The sequence below is a fragment of the Trifolium pratense genome, linkage group LG5, assembly GCF_020283565.1.
Source record: "Trifolium pratense cultivar HEN17-A07 linkage group LG5, ARS_RC_1.1, whole genome shotgun sequence".
Taxonomy (NCBI): Eukaryota; Viridiplantae; Streptophyta; class Magnoliopsida; order Fabales; family Fabaceae; genus Trifolium; species Trifolium pratense.
This window is the reverse complement of record NC_060063.1, coordinates 45,220,522-45,246,076: the sequence shown is the minus strand read 5'-3', so window position 1 is coordinate 45,246,076 and position 25,555 is coordinate 45,220,522. Positions and strand designations below refer to the sequence as shown.

General features: G+C 34.5%; 1 protein-coding gene across 5 annotated transcripts; it reads right to left on the bottom strand.

The window, feature by feature from the left end:
• Nucleotides 1-241: 241 nt before the first annotated feature.
• LOC123885850 (mixed-amyrin synthase-like) lies at nt 242-19,967 on the bottom strand. 5 transcript variants are annotated; one of them, XM_045935181.1, is made up of 16 exons: nt 19,507-19,967; nt 17,941-18,126; nt 6,535-6,624; nt 5,462-5,659; nt 5,279-5,363; nt 5,000-5,166; nt 4,695-4,886; nt 4,318-4,431; nt 4,102-4,221; nt 3,499-3,621; nt 3,307-3,405; nt 2,806-2,862; nt 2,334-2,702; nt 1,960-2,040; nt 1,790-1,873; nt 242-846 (listed from the first exon to the last, which is right to left on the bottom strand). In XM_045935181.1, the coding sequence occupies exons 1-16, from the start codon at nt 19,705-19,707 to the stop codon at nt 724-726; spliced, it is 2,289 nt and encodes a 762-aa protein (XP_045791137.1). In that variant the 5' UTR covers nt 19,708-19,967; the 3' UTR covers nt 242-723. The 5 variants fall into 5 exon arrangements, 4 of the variants coding, with proteins under 4 accessions (XP_045791137.1, XP_045791138.1, XP_045791141.1 ...); XM_045935182.1 differs by lacking the exon at nt 19,507-19,967 and adding an exon at nt 18,665-18,745; XM_045935185.1 differs by lacking the exons at nt 17,941-18,126; nt 19,507-19,967 and adding an exon at nt 10,534-10,760.
• Between the last annotated feature and the right edge of the window lie 5,588 nt (nt 19,968-25,555).

Here is a 25,555-nt window from a genome sequence, read left to right as displayed (position 1 = left end):
TAGTTTGGTAGTTACAAAATTGTTATCACTTTTCTAATCTAAGATCCTTTTGACATTGTTTATAACCTAGATTTAAGTGTTTTTTTAAAATTATATTGTTCTTATTAAATTGTCATGAATATCCTGTTTTGGTGTATTATAGGAGAGTGAATAGAATAATTATCTCTTTCTGGAGCAAAGATCCGGAAAGAGATATGTAACAATATATTATTATATATATTGGACAGACAGAAAAACCAAGTTAGTATCACACATTTTTGTATGGCACAGAAAAATCAACTAGATTTTTAGGACAAAAAGTTGATGGCCAAACACAATAAGAATGCTTGAGCAAACACAAAAAGTTGATGTTCTTCCTGCAACAGAGCTCCGGCCATAAAGACTATAGAGGACTCAAGATAAGAATGCTTGAGCAAGCATATAAGTTCCAAGGAGAGAAATCAAGTTTGTAAAATTGCATGTAAATACAACAATGTACTAATTTCTTGAAATTCCATAAATTCACACAACCCTCTATATATTTCTTTTAATTGTTATGGCCTAATAGGTTCAAGTTCTGACCAATGGAAATAATTGATAAGAAAAATAGCATTGGCCTCTTTTTGGTCTGCACATTGGGTTGGTTCCCTCCTTTCATCTTTCATTGAATTTTTCAAAGTTGTTCGTGAGTTTGCCTGATTCTTTATTGATATGGCTTTTCCTTTTGTGCGCAGCACTTCGTTTTTAAACTGCAGTAGAAGTCAACATAATCCGTCTACGATATTCCGCTAGAGCCCACATTGGAAATATATCCCTAAACAGTGTGTAATGCAGCATGCAATTTTTCATGAATACTGCTGTGATTTCCTGTTATGACAAATTAAAATATAATTAGCAATATAAAAATAATAAATAATATGTACATGCTTTTTTTACTCAAAAAAATAAGTGTATTTCATTTTACAATCACAAAATTTATACTCCCTCGTGTCCCTCTTATAAGAAACAATTCACTTTTTAGATTCATTAAATAATTGATGTAGATACATAAATTATTCAATGAACCTAAAAAATGAATTGTTTTTTATAAAAGGTCCGAAGGAAGTACTGTAAATGTTCTTTGGGTTGGGAAACTTGCCATGAGAGATTGTTTCCCTAGGTTGTTCCATGTTTCAAACAAACAAGAGGGGTTGTGGGGAATTTCAATGAGTTGGTGACAGGTGAGTTTTGGAGTTTGCGTGAAGGAGGGCTCTATTTGATTGGGAACATGAAGTGGTGGATTTAGTTATTATGGTTGGGGCAATTCCTCTGCCTCTGTCATTAGATTATAACGATGCTGAAAGTTTGATGTGTTTTTTGTGGCACGGCTCAGGAGTCAGCTCATGATCTTTTTGTTACCTACAACTTGTTCCTTCAAGTGTGGTATGGCTAGGGTGGGAGTTGCCCATGTTACCTTACCTTTTCCGATTATTCTCTGTTTAATTCCTTTGGAATTGGTTCCCAACTGAAACACTGTCTGACATTAGCTTCACATTTTGTGGCTTGGGTAACGAGGTTTTGACAGTTGAGCAATTGGTGGATTGTGCAAAATTCTCTTCTTGAAAGTGGTTTTTGGGCATGTCTTCAGGGGGTTCGCTTGCACTTGCTACATGTATAGTTTTTCAGAAAAATAGATAAAGAAAAAGTTGTTCCCAATTAGCTTTTGCAAGTAACTTGGCCTAGGTTATTAAGCCCAACTAATTTTTCCTATATTGAGTTAAGCATAAAGATATAAAAGCCATGATATCAATGTCAAATGATTGATATGTACCTGTTGCGGCCAATCACCCTCTTCTTGTTGGAAATTGATGATCAATTTTACAGCACGATGAAGAGGAGTGAGGTCTCTCTCTACCTGTACATAGAAAGTAGTCTTATTTTAAGATTCACGTGAGTGGTAACTAAGCATTTTAATTTTAATTTGCGATAAAGTGAAGATACCTGGCCGGCGTGAATTAAACCCATAAGAGCCCATGATGTCTGTACAATATTTGAATGGCTTCCTTCAAGAGGTACATATGTCTGCATTGCATTGTTTTCATTTTAATTTACTCCTCATAAATAATATACAATGTCAAGGTATCCCAATGCATGATCGATATCAATTTAAGGGATTAATCCTCCTAACATGTTTTTATATGCTCTGCCTAGAGATTGAGTGCCTGAACAAAATATAAGAGATCCAAATATCTATTATTTGTGCCAAATATTTTAAAATATGTTCTAAATAATATTATTTTGATTCATTTTGAAAATACTCCATGCAATATGTTAAAGTTAATTAATTAGTAGATAATAGTAATTCAAGGACAAACCTTTTTTGAGCATGAAAGATGACTCTCTCCCCACCCACCATCCTCTCTTTGTATTGTAAGCAAAAATTTAACAGCTTTGCGAATGGCGGCACAATTTTCATAGGTCTTGCCAGCAGCCACTAGAGCACCAAGTGCAAACCAAGAAGCATAAGTGAAGTAAATTCCCCAATTTCCATACCATGAACCATCACTTGTTTGTTTATTTTCAATAAATCGAACTGCCTTTGCAATGAAACTCTCTACCTCTTTCTTTCTATGCTCAGGATATAATTTTTTAAACAAAACCAGTGCTTGAATTGATGATGCAGTGCATTCAACATATTCACGCTCAACTACAATTTCCTCAAGAAATTCTATTGGATTCAGTAGCTGAAAATTAACAACAAATCTAATTAATTCGTATGGTGTACATGCTATTTTGAAATGAAGAGATAGTAGATTGGTACTCATTCACATATAGAATAATGCTTACTTCCAACCATTCTACAGCTTCTGATGGCTCCCAAGCTGGTACACCACCTTTTTTACCCTGCATCAATGCCTCAAAAGTTAATAACGAAGCATAAGAAAATTAAACATTACTATTGATCAAAGTACTCTATGTGCAACCAGCAACCTCTGACTTTTGGTTGACCTTATATTAGGCAAAAGGATCGCTTTAGTGCAAAAAACAGATTGTATAACTTTTTTTAATAGGTTAAGAAACAACCTATTTAAAAAACGACGAGGTGGCATTTTTAAAAATAAATACAAGTTTTAAATGTCAGTTGACTATAAAAATCATATAGAAAGCCTTTTCTACATTGGTAGTACACATAATCAATGTAGAATGTGAAGATAATGAATAAATTAGAATTCCACGCTAACTTATTGTCAATCTAAACTTTACAAACGACAGTTAAGTAGTATTAAAAATTTCTTAAAAACTGACAAATACAAAAGAATGGAGAGAGTAGTAGTATATAGTACTTGCCTGAAGTGATAATATGATATTGACAGAATCATATAAACTTTCAGGTTCCATCTTTTCCCCCACAATCTCCGAATGCAACATTGATAAAAGCAGACAACACTAAAACAAACGAAAAAAATGATTGACAAATATTTGTATTTTGTTTGTGATTATAAAAGTAGATAACAGTCAACTATGTAATTGGTTAGTTACCTTTAAACCTTCTGCAGTGCAATCAGAAACTTGCCATCCATGATCTCGATCAGAGAAGGTCCACGATCCTTTAGAGATATGACGATACATGCTCTTAAAATCTCCTGAAGGGTTGTCCCTAACCTGTAAATTGAACAGATCACACAAATTGTCCAATGAACACTAACTATGCACTTATGATAAATTTGTCACAAATAATTAGAAATATGTAATTGTATGAAGTTATAGTTAATACACTTTTTTCTAACGTGTAAAAGTGTGCACATGATAATGATCATTACATGTCAATGGAGGTATCTCCATAAATAAATAGGAAAATTTATCTCTTTTCCTTTTTTAATTGTCAGTTTTTCAGGGAAAAATACTACTCTATGTGTTGTACTCAATTTTCAAGGTTATATTAGCTATTTTAATGTCAATTATACTTTCACATTATCAACAATTTTAAACTCGTGTTAATAAAGAGAGAGTATATGGGTAAATAGATAATAAATATAAGAAAACAATACCAAGTAAATTTACTAATGTTAAACAAATTGGTTCATGTAGGAGTTTACTTTCCTTAAATTAACGTTCTGTTCTTATCACTAAAATTAAGCACACCTGAGATTTCTTGATGAATTCATGTCCTTTAGCAAGTGTTGGACCAATATCCTCCGTTAGGTTAGTTGCAAGCAAAGCTTGAATGATCAAACTAGCATCCCATGTTTGGCTACCAAAACTCTGCATTATATAAATAAGTGAATTTACATATGATGATGTAATATAAGTAATTCTAGCAATTAACTTGCATTAAAATTATGGTAATAGAATTTATACATGCAGGGTCATTCCATCTTCTGAAATCCACAAGAAATCTGGGAGCCTTGCAAGATGCTTCTTGAAAGCATCTCCATTTGGATCTTCCACCCAACAAGCTAGTATGCACAACACCTGGAAAAAAAAATCATTTGAATGGATTAATCCCCTTTAACATGAGTTTTAAATTTTACTTTAACCGATGCATATGGTCAAATATATTATTATGATATAATTCATATACATTGTTAGTGTAAAGATATTTTACACTATCAATCAATCATAATCATCAGATCGATAAAAATGTTTCACTTTAATTATAACCACTTCTAAAGTCACACATGATTTATTGACCATAAAATTAAACTCTTATTATTACTATTATGATAATTAACTACCTTTTCAACACATCCAATGGTTATGTATCGACTATTCTCATCTTCATAGTGGATATGCTTCATTACAGTTTGGAGGGCTTTTTCTCTAACCAACTTGTTAAACGGCCAATGAGTCATTATTGGTTCCATGACAATGTATAAACTATCCCATATTAGATCTTGTATCAAAGGATGGGGATAGTAAAGATCTTCCTGTAATAATATATATAATGAACAATTATCACTCACATATATGATACAGAGGATATTTGTGAGTCTGTGTACACACACACACATTGTTGTTCATTTAAAATAATATCCCTCACCTTAGCACATTGGTGGCGAACTTTTTTCCAATCAACTCTTTCATAAGGTTGAGTAAGGAGTTCTTCTCTCAACTTTAAGATGAGTGGTGTGATTGGACCCACAAATCTCTTCCCATACAAGTAAGACATAGGCATGTATACCAATCGACAGTAACACAACATTCTAGCTGTGTTTAGTACAAGGTAAAACTGAGATAGGATATAAACACTCAATTTAATAATTTAAGAATTATATTCATTAATAATTCAAATATTCAATCAAATTAGTTCAACTTCAACCTGGATGCTTAAGAAGAAATGAGGGAAGCATCCAAAATTCAGGGGGCATTGGGTTGCTTGCAGACCAATCAAAGATACCAAGTATCTGTAGTTTCAATATTCGATAAAATTAGCAACATATATAGATATATACTATTTTATGCATATTTATATTTTATATTAATTAATTAGATAATATGTTACCGAAAGCCAAATTTTTCCCCATGAAGGTACATGTGTCACACCACCATGATCATTAATCCATTTTCTTGCTCTAGCACAAGCATTTTCTTTACCTCCATTTGGACCTTCTCCAAGTATCCGCATACATATGTAGTTGAGTACAGTACAAAACATGATACTATGCCCCTCAACATGTAGCCCCCACCCTCCATCTTCATTCTTCAAATGAAAATGCAACATGGCCAACATTAAAAAATGTTAGTTGTTTGCATGAGTATATTTCAAATTATTCATAGTTGAGCAAAATGACCAAGTTAATTAATTAATTCAAGAAAGTGAAAAGATTGTAATTTTCTTGTTTTTTCCACCATGCTCAATAAGTCTAGAAATAGAAAAAGTATACCTCTTAAAATTTGGGTTGGACCTAACTCAACCTTACAAGACCGATTTGTAAGGTGAGGAATGTTCCCACTTATAAATACATCTCCAGGCCATAATTTTCAATATGGGACTCTCAACACACTCACTCATGCCCAAGACTTGACATTTGTACTGCGACCAATAGCAGGCGGTCCAATGGATACTCTTATACATACCCTCTTAGGTTTGTATATTGAGTTTAAATTATTCTTACAAAAACAGCGCATGTAATATGAGGGGTGTCACTCTTTATAAACTATTTTTAGACCTAATCTTTTTTATGTGAGAATTAGGCTTTTCCTAATACACCCTCTTATCCCAACACTATTGAGCTTGGTGAGTGGATAAAATTAGGGTTAGACTAATCCTATAAAAACTTGTAAGGTGAAAGATGTCTCTTCCTTTTAAACACATTTTCCAGGTCATATCTCACAAATGTGAGGCTCTGATCAACACACTCTCACGCACATAGGATTGGACATCTAGAACATGTCCCGACTGGTCTAATAGTGGGTGATCAAATTGATCTTGGATAAATCTGGTACCATCCTAAAATTTAGTTCAGATCTAATTCAATCCTAGAAAATCGGTATGGTATACGGTGGGGGAAGTCTCCCACTTAGAAAAGCATTTTCAAGTCATATCTTATTTGAATGTAGAACTTACAACAATACCTGATGACAATATATGTAACGAAGAATCTCTCTCTGATACTCTTCGGGGAACATCGAATCAAGATGTCCTATAACGTACATACAAAAGACCTGCAATATTTTAAGTGGAAAAGTTAATCATGATTAATGCATTAGCATACTGGAATTGAATTTTATAAGTTAAAAAAAAATGTATGTATAAACTATAAAGCAAGCGGTATGAATTTATTTTAAAGAATACGCATTGTTCAATACTAATATCATCTTATGTAATATTAATTTCATGTGTGTTACCAAAATTGAGATATTTTTATTACAAATAATTTTGAATTACTTATTGAACCATTTTTCAATTTCATAAACAATAATATAAGGTTTTCAAAGTTTGAATTTCTATGTTCATTTCTAGTATTGATGGTTGAATATGACATGAAATGATAAACTGGTAAAGTTTACTGATGAATAAACAGCTATTTCATTTTCCTAAAGATATAAGCATCACTTTTTGGGTCCTACAAATACACTACAAGTAATTTGATATCTAGAGAAGGAAATAACTCGTTGGGTATAAGGTGAACAGCTGTAGGTATAGCGCATAAAACCTAAACGGGCAGACTAATGTCTCCGTGGTCAATAATTTGTTGTACCTACAGAACATTACTTACCAGCCTCCCTGCACTCGGAGAATATATGAAAAATAGAAATAACATTTTATACATACATATATAGTTTGTCAATTAATTAAATTCATCTCTTGCAGCTTATGCAATATCAAATGTTAAGCTATCATCAGGGGTTCTCGTACTATATTAGTAACAGACCCCCTTATAAAATGCTTAATATCACTTTGGCACCTGTCCGGATTACCAAAATTACACCATAAGCTACTGATGTACATTCCTCCTCTATATATAGAGTCTGCTGTAATGTAATACTCCTCCTGAGTCTTGATTTAGCATAAGGCATGCCAAAAACACCCTCAGGAATACAAACAAACTGGTAGTCAAGAGTTACACATAAAAAACCACAATAACAACCAGTAGAGCACAACCATAGATGGCGCAAAAAAAGTCCTAAGGGGAATAAAAACCAGCAGCAGAAAAAAGAAAGAAGAAATAATACAGCAGACCCCATCCAAGACATTAACGCAATAAACAAAGCCGAGGTTCCGCGCGCCATTCGTACAACATGCAATTTGCCTCACTTGATCTGCTCATCCACCACTTCCAAGACGAAACCTTGATAGCTTCCACAAGCTCTGCAACTGTCTCCCTTCCATTATCAAACAAAACAGAATTGTGGCATCTCCATAGATTCCAAACCACTGCCGTACCAATCATAATCATGCCCTTCCTAATTTGTGAATTCCTCTGATTCTCCTAACTTAGTCATTTCCATATATACTCTCATTCCTCAACATTTTTTTTTCCTTTTAAATCTAATTGACCCTGATTTTGATCTATCACCACACATTTGAAACTATTATAACCATCCAAGACAGTAAATGCATTCACACTGTTATCATATACATTTATGCATTAGCAATCTAACAGTATATCCTCCAAAATTTAATCCAACACCACCACCACTTCGACTATCCTTCCATCAGTTTACACTAAACCATTGCAGTATTCTTCCTCCACATATTCGAAAACGTTGGACATAAAAAAATCAAATGGATTGCATCCTCAATCATTCCACAACCGCTAATACAGTATGCTGCGTCTCTATCCAATAACCCCCTTTTTAGAAAAAATTTCCTTATTATAAGCTAAGACTATATACACATTGTTTAATAACATATTGCAATTGGCTTAGTTTATCAAAACCGATTCATCTATGAAAGTATCTTCGGCGTATTTTGACCCTGGGAAGAGCTAAGGAAACATGCAAACATGTCCATGTTTGCTTCTATTCCAATCACAGACCAAGAACAATCCCTAAACAAGACAATTATAATGAAACGGAAGTCTTAAAAGCAAACAAAATTGTTAAGAAGTCCCACATTGGTTGAGAGATGGCTTGACTAAGTGTTTATAAACTAGAGGCAATCCTCACCTTACAAGCCGGTTTTGTAGGGTTGAGTTAGGCCCAATACCCAATTCTAAACTGGTATCAGAGCCTAGGTTCGGCTTGGTGGGGGAGCGGGAGGGGATCCTGGTTTGGATCAATTATAGTATGTGGGGGAACTCACACTTGGGGGGACAATGTTGGGTTTCAAGTGTGAGTGGTTACGTCTCACATCGACTATGTATGGGAAGAATGTTGGATTTATAAGAGAGGTGACCCATTAACCTAATGCCTTAAGGTTTTGGGTTGGGATGTGGCGTCTCCCTCTCTTGTGGTCTTGGAGCATTGACCCATTATTTCTCCCGAGCTCCCTTAGACTCCCCAACAACACGCTTCAGACCCATTTGGGCTGGGCTGAAGCGTGAGGGGGTGTGTTAGTGGCCAACACTCGGTGGGATTTAGTCCCACATCGGATATATAGGACTCTTGAGAAGAGTTTATAAAGAGGAGGCAATCCTCACCTTACAAGCCGGTGTTGTAAGGATGAGTTAGGCCTCGATATTCGTGACATGGTATCAGAGCCTCTCCAAGATCCGTTGGGCCACCCAATATCGGGTCACCTACCATTTATATCCGCGTACCAAGCCCAATAGCGCTGGACGCGAGGGGGTGTGTTAAGAAGTCCCACATTGGTTGAGAGATGGCTTGACTAAGTGTTTATAAACTAGAGGCAATCCTCACCTTACAAGCCGATTTTGTAGGGTTGAGTTAGGCCCAATACCATGGTAGTCAATCCCGGGCGATCCCAGTGGGATCCCGGTGGAGCAGAGCGGAGCTCTGCCGGGACGGGATGGAGCGGCGCAGCTAAGCTTCTCGGTGGGATCCCAGCAGGTTCCCAGTGGACCGGAGCGGAGCGGGTCCTGGGTTGCCATCCCGGGTTAGGACTGAGATTTTGTTTTCATGGGTTTTAAAGGCCATTTTTGAAATCTCACTCATTTTAGTAAGGGTAAAATTGGTTTTTTACCTTTAAAACTGTTACTTACTCCTAACTAAACCCTAGCCGCAATTCATTCTTTCTCTCACGCTATCGTACTATCTTCTCTCACTCTCAAGATCCAAACTTCTTCAACCTTCATCTGCTGTTTCTTCTTCAACCTTCATCTGTTGTTTCTTCTTCAACCTCGGATGATTAGACTTAGACTTTGATCATGAACTCGAGTTTTAATTTTTAGTTACTTTATTAATCTAAGTGTTGGAGACTTGACTTTTGCTTATTTATTTTGCTTGACTTTTGTTGGTAATTTTTAGTTACTTTATGATGAAGAAGGTGTTTTTTTTTTTGACAAAGATGAAGGTGTTGTAGACTTGAGATTTGTGTTTTTAATTTTTAATTTATGAATGTTTTATGGATTTTGAGATGTTTGTTTAATTTTACATTAATTATATGTTTATAGTATTATTTATGTAATTTATAAATAAATAAAAAATAATAGCGGCATCCCGGCCATCCCGCTCCCCGGGATGCCGCTATCCCAGTTTTGGGGCTGGCCGCTCCACTCCGGGATCCGGGATTAACTACTATGCCCAATACCCAATTCTAAGAAAAATAAATCAACCTAGTCTTCTTACTTCCATTTTTCATGAATTTCAAACTCATTTAAATCTTGAAAAAACAAAAAAATTCACCAACTCAAATCAAATCCAATTTCATCAACTTCTACAAAAAGGATTCCAAATCCTCATTCCTAAATCATAAGCCAGTGTCACTTCTGATCGAAGGTGTATCAGCCAGTGTCTTACACGACATAAACATGTGATTACATTCAATTATATTATTTTATTTTATCATTTTCTCAAATAACTATCGGAGTCTTTTGTGTCAGTGTTGTGTGACAATGCCTCATAAGCTTAGAACACACAATTTTGTAGCACATGTCAAACTCAAAGAACCTAACCATTAACAGATAGAAGTTAGAGGAAGAAGTGAGACAAAGAGAGATAAGTTATTACCTATAATACTATGTGCCATTGTTTCGTCTCTTACTTCACTTATGTCGCTGTGTGACGGAGTGACGCATCCTCTACTACGTCTATTATGGATCTCAGGCTAGTCACCATTTCATGGATATAAACCATTCTTTCCACCGTTGAGGGTTTTATGGCACATTCAGAGTTCAAATTAGTTTTGGAGAAAAAGGGAAAATTAGGGATTGACGAGTGTGTCATTCTATTTTCCGGGAGAAAGTGATCAGAGGAAACAGAAAGCAGTGAAACACAATTATATTAAGCGCGTTCTGCGGCTGCATGTGTCAAATTTGTGTCCAATTAAAAAGATATTTACTGTGAATTTGTTAAAAAAAAATTTTTGCTGCTAAAAAAAGTTGTGTGGTGAGTTTGTTAATAAAATATTTTTATTGCTACTAAAAAAATCAAGGTATTATTGGTATTATGAAAAGTCCACGCCAAAACTCATGTATCCTCTTTATATATAGTATAGATACCAATGACAACGGTGTATGGGTATATGGCAGGGTTTGAATAGTTACACTAAGAAATATATATATCCTCCACTACTTTGTGCCTACGTGTCCTCATATATGTCCTTATGTATGACCTCAGGAAGGAATCCAGGAAACTCTACTCTCATTTTATCCGCTGATTCCAAGAATTTTCAAAGTTTGGCAATCCCTTCCATTTGACTAATACTTCCACTATTCCTTGCTCATTTTTTCTGGTGTCTAAAGCATCCTCTGGGGTTGGTTCAAGGTGCCAGTCTTCATTCATACAATCAGGCAAATGTTGTGGCTCAACATTAGGAATGATGGCTTTCTTTAAAAGTGAAGCATGAAAAACGGGGTGAACCCTTGTATCATCTGGTAACTTCAACTCATATGCTACTTTACCAATCCTCTTAATCACCTCATAAGGCCATAGCATCTGGGACTAAGCTTTTGATTGAACCTCTTAGCCAACTTCTTCAACTTGTATGGTGCTATTTTGAGATAAACCATATCCCCCACATTGTACTCTACCTCTCTTCTGTGTTTATTAGCTTGATTCCTCATGTTGTCCCGTGCTTTCAGTAATTGCTCCTGCATTTCCTGCAACATCACATTTCTTTCCGCAGTTAACTTATTCACTTCTTCCACATATGATAAACTTGCATCTCCCTTGACCAGAACCGGTGGAATTCTACCAAACAAAGCTTCAAATGGTGTAGTTTTCAGTGAGGCATGATAATTAGTGTTATACCAGTATTCGGCTCAAGCTAGCCATTGTGGTCACTGCTTTGGTTTCCTACCAGTCAAACATCTTAGATATGTCTCTAAGCACCTGTTCACAACCTCAGTTTGCCCATCACTTTGTGGGTGATAAGCACTACTGTATTTCAACTTAGTGCCTGCTTGTTTGAAAATTTCAGCCCAAAAATGACTTAGGAAAACCTTATCTCTGTCTGATACTATTGAGCTAGGGAATCCATGTAACCTTACCACTTCCTTGATAAATAATTCAGCAATCTCTTTGGTTGTATAAGGATGGCTGACTGGTATGAAATGTGCATACTTTGTCAGCCTATCCACCACCATCATCACAGTGTTAATACCCTTGACCTTTTGCACATGATTCTGAATCCTCTTTCTCATACCTTCCCAATAGACCACTCTAGCTATCTTTTTATAAGTCCTCGGGTATCCTGAGTGTCCCCTAGCTGCAGTGTCATGAAATTCATGCAAGATCCAATCAATTCTTGCTGAATTCTTTGGAATCACTATTCTGCCCTCATGGTAAAACCTCCCTCCCTTCAATTTGAACCCATGATGGCTGAAATGATCAACAATCAGTCCCTTCACAATTTTATGCAGCTTTTCATCATTCTGTAATTCATCTTCTAGCCCCTCCAAAGCTTCACATTGTACAGTTGTTAGAGTATTGTACTACATCTGACTTGAGATGGCATCTGCCACATTGTTTTCCTTGCCAGGCTTATATTTAATCTCAAAATCAAACCCCAATAATTTTGAAATCCATTTATGTTGCTCTTCACCCATTGTTTTCTATTCAGTTAAGAACTTCAAACTTTTCTGGTCAGTATGCACTTTGAAGTGCCTCCCTAGTAAATATGGTCTCCACCTCTGTATGGCAGACATTATGGCCATCAACTCCCTCTCATAAACAGACTTTTTATATGCTCTATCAGAAAAATTTTGACTCATGTAAGCAATAGGTCTCCCTTCTTGCATTAAAACTGCTCCAATACCCTTTCCAGATGCATTTGTTTCTAACACAAACACTTTATCAAAATTAGGCATAGCTAAAACTGGTATACTTGTCACAGCTGCCTTGAGTTGATTAAAGGCTTGTTGAGCCTCTTCCCCCATACAAAATTGTCTTTCTTCAATAATTGAGTCAGAGGCCATGTTATTTTCCCATAATTTTTAACAAACTTCCTGTAATAACTAGTCAATCCCAAAAATCCTCTTAGTCCTCTCACATCTTTGGGATTTGGCCATTTCATCATATCTTCTATCTTTCTCGGGTGTGTAGCAACTCCATTTCCAGAAATAATATACCCGAAATATTCTATCTCCAATTGAGCAAAAGAACATTTTTTCTGATTTGCATACAACTGATGAGTCTTCAAGGTTTGAAGTATTTCCCTTAAATGTTGTTGGTGGTCATTAGGACTCTTACTGTAAATTAAGATGTCATAAAAAAATATCAAGCAGATTTTTCCTAAATAAGGTCTTAAAACTTCGTTCATGAGGGCCTGGAAGGTTGAAGGAGCATTGGTTAATCCAATTGGCATAACCAAATACTCATAATGACCTTCATGAGTTCTAAAGGTTGTCATAGCTATATCTTCCTCCTTCATTCTTATTTGGTGATATCCTGACTTAAGATCTAGCTCAGAAAAAATGATAGCTCCTCCTAACTCATCTAATCACTCTTCTATGATTGGAATAGGAAATTTATTAGGCACTGTTACCTTATTTAAAGCTCTGTGGTCAGTACAAAATCTCCATCCTCCATCTTTCTTTTTGACTAGCAGGACTGGGCTAGAAAATGGGTTTATGTTATGCCTGACTATCCCTGCGTACAACATATCCCTCACTATTTTCTCAATCTCATTTTTTTTATATAAAATGGATATCTGTAAGGTCTTATATTAGGAGTTTTAGCACTAGGTTTAAGCATAATAGCATGATCATACTCCCTAGTAGGTGGCAGACCTTGTGGCATATTCAACACATCTTTGAATTCTGTAATTAACTTGCCCCAGTCAGACAAGGGTGTGTTTATTGAAGTATCAGCTATCTTCCCGTCCATTGACTGCACCATAAACCTCACTCCTTCATTAGCCAACACCTTTAACACTGCCTTCCAAGAAGCTTGTCTGGTACATAATGCAGGATCACCTTGAATCATAAACTTCTTTCCTCCGTACTCTCATTTCAGACATAACTGACCAAAATTTGCCTCAATATTTCCAAGACAAGATAGCCAATCCATCCCTAAAACCATCTCTGAACCTCCCAACTCCATTAAGAAGAAATGTTGTTTAAATTCCACTCCTTGAATTTGGAAATTCAGTCCTTCACACACCACTTTATTCTGCACTATTTCACCATTTCCCACCTCAATCACATATGTTGGAGTCTCCACTAGTGTTAACTGTAATTCATCAACCAGTTTTGAAGATATGAAGTTACTGGTTGCTCCAGAATCAATTAATGTCAGTACCTTCCTTTCACCTATCTCTACCCACACTTTGAAGGATTTATTTGAAGTAAACCCCTCCTTACTTTGCATAGACAATTGCAAAGTTTTCAATTCTGCTACCCCTTCAGCTTCATGATCATTCTCTTCTACCACTTCTACTTCCTCCTCTTCATCACTTCCCCATTCACATAACCTCAAGCTTATATACCTCAAACTCATATACTTGAATTAGAATGGTCTCTTCCCCACTTCTCACCACACTTAAAACATAATCCCTTCTTCTGTCTCTCCTCTAATTTTGCAGGACTTAGTCCACTGCTCCTCCCTATTGCACCACTCATAGGTTTCCCTGCACCATTCACAACACCACCCTTCTCAGCTTCCTTTCTATAACCCCCCAAAATTTCCAGGATCTCTGAATTTTGCACTACCACTCCTTTCCTTCCAATCAACCTTGTCCCTTCCAGTAATTCCCTTCTTCTTTAATGCTTCATTCTTCTCATCTATCAGCAAAGCACGATCCATCATGTCAGTCAAATCACAATGGTCATACAACCTTAGCTCAGCTTGCAATTCTTCCTTCAATTCATTCAAAAAAATGTTGTCAAGCATTACACGATTCTCCTTTCTCAGTGGTGCTACCATCATCTCGAATTTTCCCTATACTCCATCACTGTACCACTCTGTTTCAAATTCAATAATGGTCCCAGTGGATTGTGAAGGATACCTGGCTGAAATCTACGAATCACATCAATTTTGAACTCCTCCCAAGTCCTCAATAGTGTTTGTTGTTCCCACCATTGATACCAGTTTAACGCCTTATCCTCCATCGCAATTATCACCCCATCTATCTTATCAACTTCACGTACACGATTCAGCCAAAAATAGCGTTCAACTCGCACTAACCAGCCATGCGCGTCATCACCCTTGAACACCGGTATTTCCAGCTTCCTTCTCCCACAATAAAACCCGTGATCTGAACCACCCTCACTTCTTCGTGGTCGAAATCAGTTTCCCTGTGATACAGGGCTACCATCACTTCAGTCCTCCACTTCGTCATCGTAAGCCACTCTCCCCATCGGTCGTTCTTGACGCCGGTGATGTCGTACTGGTTGCTCCTGGATGAACTGACGAATTTTTTCCACCGTGACTGCAAGATGATGTGTTTTTTGTTCTGCTACCCATTTACGAATGTGTTCCACATATACTTCCAACACATTCATCTTGTTCTCCAAACTTTCCACGTGATTCTCCATAATCCTTTGTTGTTGTTCTTACTCAAACGCATCGTAACCAAGACTCTAGATACCAAAATGAGAGCAGAGTTTCCTGGATTCCTCCTTGAGGTCAAGGAGAGATTTGAAGGGGGGGAATTGATAGTTATGGGAGAACATACAGGAGGATACGTAGGCACAGCACAGAGTAGTGGAGGACAATTCCACTATCTCCACTACTAACTAATTTGTTGTGAAAGCACATGGGTGAGGCCAGCAGGCTGAGAAGCGAGAGAATAATAGATCTGAGTATTATAAATAGATATAGCTGGCCCTAGTTTTTCATTGAGAAAAATTATTTCTTTTCTCTAACACTCTTCTCCTTTGTTGATCGGAGAGGGGTGGTTTTAGGTCATTTTTATCTAGAATCACCCATCTACATCTGTTTTCTTCTTCTTTTAATATAAATAAGTGATCTTCACATTGATCAAGTTTTTTCTTTTGCGTTTTTTTTTTTATGATTTCGCCGTTTGAGTGCGGCGTTGTGTTGTTGATCGTCTTGTGCGACGCTTTTGTTATCCCGTATTGTTGCGGTGTTCATTTGATTTCTATTGAAAGATCGGCTTCAGTAAATTACATCTTCAACCAATGATTTGGACATCCACGCTGCAGAATCGGATACATGAATACTCCGGTGACTTTATCATATTATTTGTTGTAGGTATTTTGCCATTGTATGCAATTAACTCAGATGCTATGAGTTTTGTTCGCAGATTCATCCTTTATGTTTTTAGCGATTTTGATTATGTGATTGTATTTGATGTAATTCATCAATTTGAATGAATGAATACAATTTTGTTTTTGTAAAAAAAAAAACCTATATAGGATTCATGTTTCAAGAAGAAAAAAAAACTGTTGGATTCTATCTTCCTTTAAGTCATGAATCCATTTTTTTTGCTATTGTTGTTTTGTTTGTGTTTTTACTATTTAATATCTTTCAATTGAGTTTTTCGGTAGTAATAATAGTAAACTCTGATAATTGTTTCGATAGAAAAAAACAATTTTTTTTTGGTGTGAAAAGGGATGGTGTCTACAGAAAAACCCAAAAGAAGTTGAAATAAGATGACACAAGATCCTGAAAATGTGATGTCCATTTAGATTGCGTGTTATTTTTTGACGAGTAAAGGATGAAAACTTATTGTTATGTGTGAAAAACACAATCACAATAAGTTAAAGGTAGAAGGTCATATTGCGATGGTCGTTTGAATTAGGATGGGAGAATCTTGTTGCTTAAATGATAAGGAATTTGACATTTTTGCCTACCAAATTATATATCCAATAGGTGTAAAAATAAACAAAAATTGGAGGGGTGCATTTTAGTCTACCAGGTTTTATCTCCCGATAAGTACTTTTAGGGGCATTTTTGAAAATTTGGGGGCAAAGAGCTATCATCATAAAAATTATTCTAAAATTTGGGCCCAAATTAATTTTTTTTATGGAACTATTAAATCCAACAAAAAAATATAAGGAAATTCTTATTTTTGTCTGTCATTTCTTATATTCTCTCTCGATGAACATATAATTGTATCAAGTATCAAATAAGAATTTTGGTACAATGATACTTGATATGATTGATAATGAGTTGATACAATGATATCTCTATCTGCGTATGTATTTTTACTCATATCAAGTATCAAATTCTTTGTCAGACTACCTTTGTACTACATTCTCATCACTGTACGTCTGCATTTCTTCTTCTCACATTAGTGAAGATTAGTGGGACCCATTAAAATTTGGTGTAACAGCTTGGACTCTTTTTCTACATATTTAGTAGGCAATCTCGACGTTCACGATCTTCCCTACCCCTCTCTAGTAGAGTTTTTGTCTTCCGTGGGAATCAAACCATGTTCTCTGAGGTTCAAGTACTTGTTCAGTCGATTCCCATTACCAATTGAGCATGAGAATCGAACCACGTACCATGCGGTTCAAGTACATGTTCAATCCATTACCACTGAGCTACTAACATTCAACCATCTTAATTTGACATCCATTTGTTTTCTTTTTTCTTCTTGAGTATAGAGGAAAAAAATATGAGAATATAACTACGCAGTTACATTTATGGCGCTTATAAAAAAAAATGCAGTTACATTTATGGCCATTGATTTATGTTTGAGCTCATGTGAAACAGCTAGTTTATATGCAAATAAATGAGCTTTTATATATTGTTATAAGTTTTTCAAGGTATTTAAAAGAAAAAAACTTATATAAATATAATTTTTGTTAGTGAAAACTAATAAAATAACATAAAAATTTATTTATTTACATAAATTAATTTCATAAGCTAAAAAATAAGTCAAATCCAAACGAACCTTCTTTTAACATTTATTGTGTAATCCTATAAGTCAGTAGACTTATTAAGCAAGTTAATTATAAGATGTATCAATGTATCTAATCTTACTATTTTATTTTAAGTATTACTTACCAAAGGAGGAAAATAGAAGAGAGGCCCCGCATTTAGAGCAGGCCAATGGCCATCAGTAGACTGAAGTGCTGATAGATAATGAACAGCTCTTTTCAACGTGGTTGTGACTTTTTCTTCTGTTACCTCGTCTTCATCTTCTATCTTTACCCTTGTTATTGTTTGTTTAAAGTTATTTTCTCTCAAAATCTACGTATAAAAACACACAAGGACAAGTATGTTTATTAAAAAAAAAATTAAAAGCAAGGACAAGTATGTTTATTAAAAAAAAAAAATTAAAAGCATGTTTATATTTTCATTTAGCATCTATTTAGTCAAATCCAACTAATTAACACATTACACATAATTCAACAAGCTTAACTAATTGATTTCAGTTTGTTTGTTCTCCTCTTTATATAGGATATATAAAAAAGTTTATTACTTCAAGTCTTCAATGATAACCAAACAACTGGCAAACAAAACTTATGGTGAAAGTTTGTCAAAAAAAAAAAAACTTATGGTGAAAGTCTTCTTCTGATAAGGGACTTGTATCTTGCACAGAAGGGGATGAGGTTCTGCTCTCTGAATTGCAATTTGCATAAAAGAAAATAAATATCTAAAATAAATAGAGAAGTAGTATCTCAGAAAATGCTATAAGCTAATTAGATATGTTTGTTATCAAACACGTCTATTTTTATTAAACAAACTTATAAACTAATACAATAATAAGCTAATTTATTTGACTTACCAAATACATACAAAGTAGTAGGAGTACTATTGAATTTATTTGTGTTGATGTGATAATATGCTAATTTATTTGTCTTGGCTCAAATTAAGACTTTGTCTTGGGGAACGTTTATAAGTAGAAAAAATAATCAATATTCGAAAAAGTTTTGAGTAGTCATAAAAATTTGGTCTCTTTTTTTTTTTTTTGTTACAAATTTGGTCTCTCTCTATTTGAATATTTGAATATATATGTTTGATAAAAAGTAGAAAAAAATAATATGTATTTTTATATGATTGTGATCAAATACTTGTGATCATTTAAATATTTTTTCAATATTCCGCTATAATTAGAAAAAAGTTAGATTGAGGTTATCAATATCTAGAAAGGACAAACTACAATTTTGATCTTTAATTTGAATGTATAACGCACAATCATTTTAGTGTTTGAATGTATTAAAATGGCAAACAAATCTATAAATGTCTTTTTTTATTATTTTAGTTCTCAAATCTGTTTTTAGGTAACCAATTTTGAACTTCTTTTTTTTCACCACTAGTATCATGCCTACTAGACCGTCTAATCTGTTTCGAACGTCAGTTCTAGCATCAAGTGGTCTCAGTCTTCTCTCTATCGCAATTGCGGTGGATCGAACTGTGGTCCCCTTATTAAGTTTAACGTCAATCACAACTAAACCGACTAATAATTAATTTTAATTAGTTAACTTTAGATGTTCGTCGTTCGTAAAAAAAAAAAAAAAAAAAAAAAAACTTTAAATGTTCCTCGTATATATGACTAGTTGATGAACATCTCTAGAAAGATATATGCATATGTATGTAGATTTTATTTGCTACAACTGAGATAATTACCTGAAGACGACAAAGAAGGTCACTGCATGACTTAACTTTGAATCGATTGTCGTAGAAATGTTGACGAGCTTTTTCAACTTGAGCTCTCTCCTCAAGAGTACCAGCATGAGGATCAAACTCCCATGTCTGCCTCCCTACAAAGTTATTTGTGCTGAATATGTTTGGGTCCTTTCCACCATCACCTATCTTCAACCTCCACATTTTCTTATAGTAGCATAATCTTTTATATATGTGTTGCAAAGTTCAACATATATGTTCTAGGCGCAAAAGGAAAGAGGATATTGAAAATTAGCAACTATATCATATATGTATGGAGTCTCATGTGTGAAAGTTTTATAGCAACCACAGTGTTGGCAGTGTTCAACGCCTTTTATTTATGGCAGTGTTCAACCTCCACATCTTCTTATAGTAGCAGCAGCAGGTGCATACATCATTGTCACTCTTATATATTGGTTGGTTATATGGTTTAAGAGATTGAACTTAATGCATTTAATTTGAAGCTATCGGTAGTACTTCCTCCGATCACTGTTATAACCAAAAAATCATTTTTTAGATTCATTCAAAAAGTAATGTATTTAGTCAATAATATAGACCAAATACATTACTTTTTCAATGAACCTAAAAAGTGATTTTTTTGTTAATAATAGTGACCGGGGAGAATACAATACAATTGTTTGATATTATCATTTTCATTTATTTTAAAAATATTGTGGGAAAACATTATCTTTGTTTATTCACCATATATGTCACATATTAAGTGATATAGTTGGTTGTTTTATGCATGCCAATATATAATTTTGATTATTAATATTTTTAATTATTTATTAATGAAAATATAAAAAGGTAATATTTTAAAAATATTCATCAAAACAACCAACAATATCTACATGCTAATATATTTGTTTTATTTATTAGTAAAAAAATACAGTTAAAACAAAATATTCATCAAGTGTAATGGTGTAATATATACATCACATTGATTCTAGATTTTTTGTTGTTAATTTTTCACACAATTTCAATCGGTATTAGATCTCAGCCACTCGTTGAAGATTTGATGGTTTTGATGTTTCACACAATTTTATGATTAAATCAATCTCAACCACCTATTTTAAATCAGACAGTTGGCATTAATTACTGCAAGACACAGTAACCGCAGGAAATCCTATTCCGATTATATTGGTTTTTTTTTATTACAACATTGGTTGGTTATTTGGTTTATTGTACTGTACCTAAATTAATGCAATTAATGTAATGTAAAGATAGCCGACCAATTAAGAATACAATTGTACTTGTACGTGTGTTTGATATTATCATTCTCTTTATTTTAAATTAAATATTGTGAGAAACATTCTCTTTATAATTATATATTATTTAGTAAAATAATTTAACATAAAAATTGACACATTTCTGAAGTTTGAGCAATGAAATTTTATTGTTAAATTAGGAGTACATATAAATGAGAGAAAGTGGGAAAGTGAAAATGAGAGAAAGTAATGTGTTGCGTGGATATATATGTGAATATATGAATAAAAGTGTTGAGTTATTGTCTCTTTTAAGCCGCATGTGAGCGTCACAATTTTGTCCTTTATAAAAGGTATTTCAGTAGATTAAAGTATATCAGTATCGTGTATAAATTATTGTTAGTCTCGATTTTCTAACGATGTGAAATATTTTGGTGTACTGAAACTGTTTTTCGTCGGTCGAGGCTAAGAAGATAAAGGACATGTGGCCTCTGTCTTCTCCTTCTAGCGTTAATGTTCCATTCCACCACACTTGTGAACCGATTTGTATAAGAAAATATTTTTCAGAAGGAAACAAAAAAAAACTAATCCTAGATATGGTGTGGACTGTGGAGCACGTACCTTGGAAAAAGGAAAAAGATAGGTAACCGGTTAATTAAGAAGGAGATGATGATGGTATGGTACTCATTACACAGATAATGATAGTTGATTGATAGAAACCAATCGTACGTGGTCCATAGGGCTTGAACTTGGAGTCTTGTGGTGTACAAATCCTCTGAGAGTTGCTTTAGGATAGAATCATAAAATTGAAGACACGTCTAGCGATGGGATAACAATGAGTAGGGTATGGGTAGGGTACTATAGTACTCATTCCCATACCCGCAGTTTTAAAAAATACTTGTATCAATTCTCATACTCACGTGGGTAACAATCTTTGTCCCCGTCCCCATATCCTATGGGTACATAAGTACCCATACCCGTACCGTTACCCGCATTTTTGCTAAAAATAAATAGATCGATTATAAAATATCATATCATTTTAATATAATTAATTTTTTTTAAAAGATTTTAATGTCGACTCATGAAAATTATAAACAAAAATTTTATCAATCTCATGTTAAAGTTCATTTTTTTGTTAACATATTCACATTGTCTTTGTATTATATTATAAATAAACATTTTTATTAAAAATGTGTAATAGTTTAATAGTTGTTGTATTTTTTTCAAATTGATATACATATCTTATTATATAAAAATATATATAAAATATATATATATATATATATATATATATATATATATATATATATATATATATATATATATATACATTATGTGGGTATGGGGCGGGGTGGGTACTAACGTACCCGCACCCATACCTGTTCATTTTTGCGGGTAATTACTCATACCCATGCCCGTACCCAAAATGCAGGTTTTTACCCTACCCATTATGGGTAATTTTTGCGGGTGCCCACTGGGTATGGGTCAAATTATCATCCTAGGATGTTCATAGGATTCAGATATTGGTTGATCACTCAACTCATAATTTATCTAATCTAAATTTGTTTAAATTCAGGTTTAACTCGGACTAATTTGCTCAAATTCAAAGCGGCTTTATTTAAGTAACGTGTTTATTAGAGCTGTCAAAACGGGCGGCCCGGCCAAATTCGGGCCGACCCGGTCGGGCTTCGTCGGGCCGGGCTAAAAAGTCCGGATAAAATACGGGCTACCAAAATTAGTGCTCGAGCCCGGCCCGGTACGGGTAGTCGGGCTTTCGGGCCGGCCCGGTTTATTTTAAAATTTTTTACTTCTAGTGCTCAAACTCAACCATATAAATAGCATTAATAATTCTCGCACGTCCTATTTTTTATTCATCCGCTATATAATAATTCTCGCGCGCCGTATTTTTACTCATCCCCTATCTACGAATTTCTCGCTCGCCCTATTTTTACCCATCCACTACTTACGAGTTTCTCGCATGTCATATTTATACTCAGTGTTTTAAAAATCGGACCAGACCGGTTGAACCGGGAACCGGAGGGTAACCGGTCTGGTTCGACAATCAGACCGCCCATGTTATTGAACCGCAGTGAACCGGTGTGAACCGAAATAAACCGCAGAAAACCGGTCGGTTCAACTCAAATTTGGAAAAAAAAATTAGAATTCGTTTTTTTTTTTATGTTTTTTTTTTCAGAACGCGTTTTTTTTTTTCCTACTTATTGTATGAAAACAACTTTCCACATAAATTTTGATTTTTTTAATTACACAATTACTTTTGATTTTTTTATTTTTATATTTTTTAGATAAACTTCATATTTTGTTTATTGTTTGTCTTGTGTTGATTTAATTTTTCAACTCTCACTTTTTTGTTTACAATGAAGTTGATGATCGAACTCAAGACTTCATTTATACGGAGTATATCTAAACCTTTCACCACAAGACTTCATTTAATATTAGGTCACTGATTTTATTTTATTTATTATCTATGAAAGTGTGTCTTTTTGATAATAATACGCTTCGTTTGGCCTACTTATTTTCTACTTTTCTACTTCTCCTTAAAAGAAATAGAGAAGTATAAAATTGTATTTTGCTCTATTTCTCCTTAAAAGAATTACCGCAATAAAGTAAAGAAGTAGAAAAGTAGAAAATAAGTAAGGTCAAATGGGGCCTAAGTAACAATGAAAGATCTAAGGAAAAAAAAAAAGTAACAATGATTTTTTTTAACTATATAGAGACCGGTTCAATAACTATATAGAGACCGGTTCATTCCACCGATTTAATCCGGTTTAATCCGATTTGTCATGCGGTTCGACCAGTGACCCAGTGGTTCGACCAATGAACCAATGAACCAGTACCCTCATCGGTTCGATGTCCGGTCCGGTTTTTAAAACACTGTTTATACTCATCCGCTACCTACGACTTTCTCGCGCGCCCTATTTTTACTCATCCGCTACGTACGAGTTTCTCGCGCGCCCTAATTTTATTCATCAACTACGTACGAGTTTCTCGCGTGCCCTATTTTTACTCATCCACTACCTACGAGTTTCTCGCACCCTATTTTTACGCATCCGCTACTTACGAGTTTCTCGTGCGTCATATTTTTACTCATCCGCTACCTACGACTTTCTCGCGCGCCCTATTTTTTCTCATCCGCTACGCACGAGTTTCTCGCGCGCCTTATTTTTATTCATCCACTACGTACGAGTTTCTCGCGCGTTCTATTTTTACTCATCCGCTACCTACGAGTTTCTTGGGTGACATATTTTTATTCATCTGTTACTTAAGTAGCGGACGGTGTTTTATAATTTATATTACAAACTAATTTCAAACCATCCAAAACAAATTATTTCTATTGATATTTTATTTTATTTTTTAAATTTTAATTTTTTCGGGCTTGCGGGCCGCCCGCGGCCCATTCGGGCTAGCCCATATTTTAATCGGGCTTTGTCGGGCCGGGCTAAAAAGCCCGGAATTAATTCAGGCTAGGATTTTCAAGGCCCGAGCCCGGAAAAAAAATCGGGCTTGGCGGGCCGGCCCATTCGGACTAGCCCATTTTGACAGCTCTAGTGTTTATGATCTTAAACTCATGAATCTACAAATTAATCTGTTCAAAAAAATTAAATTTATATACAATAAGCAGCGCAACTAATTTATATATGGATCAGGATCAAATGACGTTAAGATGTCAAATTTTTTATATAACACCTCTGATAATTCTTTACCGGATAATCGTATTACAAAATCGCGCTGGATTGGAAGATACTATAAGATTGATCATATATATATATAATATAATATTAATCAGAAATCATTTGATACGTCAATGAGATACATCAAAATTAACGTCTTACGAACATCCAAATAATGAGTTAATTTTGATTTATCTCATTAACGTATAACATTAGGTTTTTTCTTTCAAAATATCCTCTTTTGAAAAGAAAAATAAAAACTACTGTAATATATTTACCCCAAAGTTTTTTTTCGAAAATCCCTTTTAAAACTAATATAACAAATTGCCCTACTTTTGAATTTTCTATATATTTACTCCAATTCGTGTAAGGTAATAGTGATGAAAATGATTTTTTTTATATATATATTAAAATGAAAATTTTTTAGTTGAACTCCATTTAGCAAAGGAAATGGCGGAATCAAGATGAATAGGTACTTTTTTCAAGTTCAAAATTTATGGTTTAAGTTAACATAATAAATATTAGGGTGTACAAAATTTCTACCATATTTTTTATTTTGGCTTAATTAGTAAAATGGTCCTTAAATATATTTTTGGTTTCACATTGATCCCTTAAAAAAAATCTAAATAGGTCCCTTAAAGAAGAAAAAAAATGTCTGAATAGGTCCTTAAAGACATTTCCGCTAATCAGTTTGGTCCAATTCGGACCTTTTTTAGGGACCAAACTGATTAACGGAGATGTCTTTAAGAGACTTATTTAGACCTTTTTTTTTCTTTAAGGGACCTTTTAGGAACCATTCCAATTTCCCGCCACATGATACCTATCACTACGAATAATAAATCTCATGACCAAGTTATATCCGGATTTGACTGAATAACATTCATTCTGTTCATGTATACAGTTTGTTAAATAAGAGGAGGGTAATCAAAGAGATTTCGTTATTAAAAAAAAAAAAAAAATCAAAGAGATTTCGTCAAGTTGATATCAATGGCAACAGTGCATTGCATCTTGCTGCAACTTACAGGAGGTTTAAGCCTTGGCGGGTACCTGGTGCTGCAATGCAAATGCAGTGGGAATACAAGTGGTATAAGGTATTGAATATTTATCCCTCTAAATAGA

What these genes read in the sequence shown, in the direction of transcription:
- LOC123885850 (XM_045935181.1), bottom strand. Translation starts at nt 19,707, where the DNA reads ATGTGGAGGTTGAAGATAGGTGATGGTGGAAAGGACCCAAACATATTC. An exon ending in ACCTTCTTTGTCGTCTTCAG is followed by an intron (nt 18,127 to 19,506) that starts GTAATTATCTCA and finishes TTTTATACGTAG; the next exon opens with ATTTTGAGAGAAAATAACTT. An exon ending in GTTACATATATTGTCATCAG is followed by an intron (nt 5,660 to 6,534) that starts GTATTGTTGTAA and finishes TTTCATTTGAAG; the next exon opens with AATGAAGATGGAGGGTGGGG.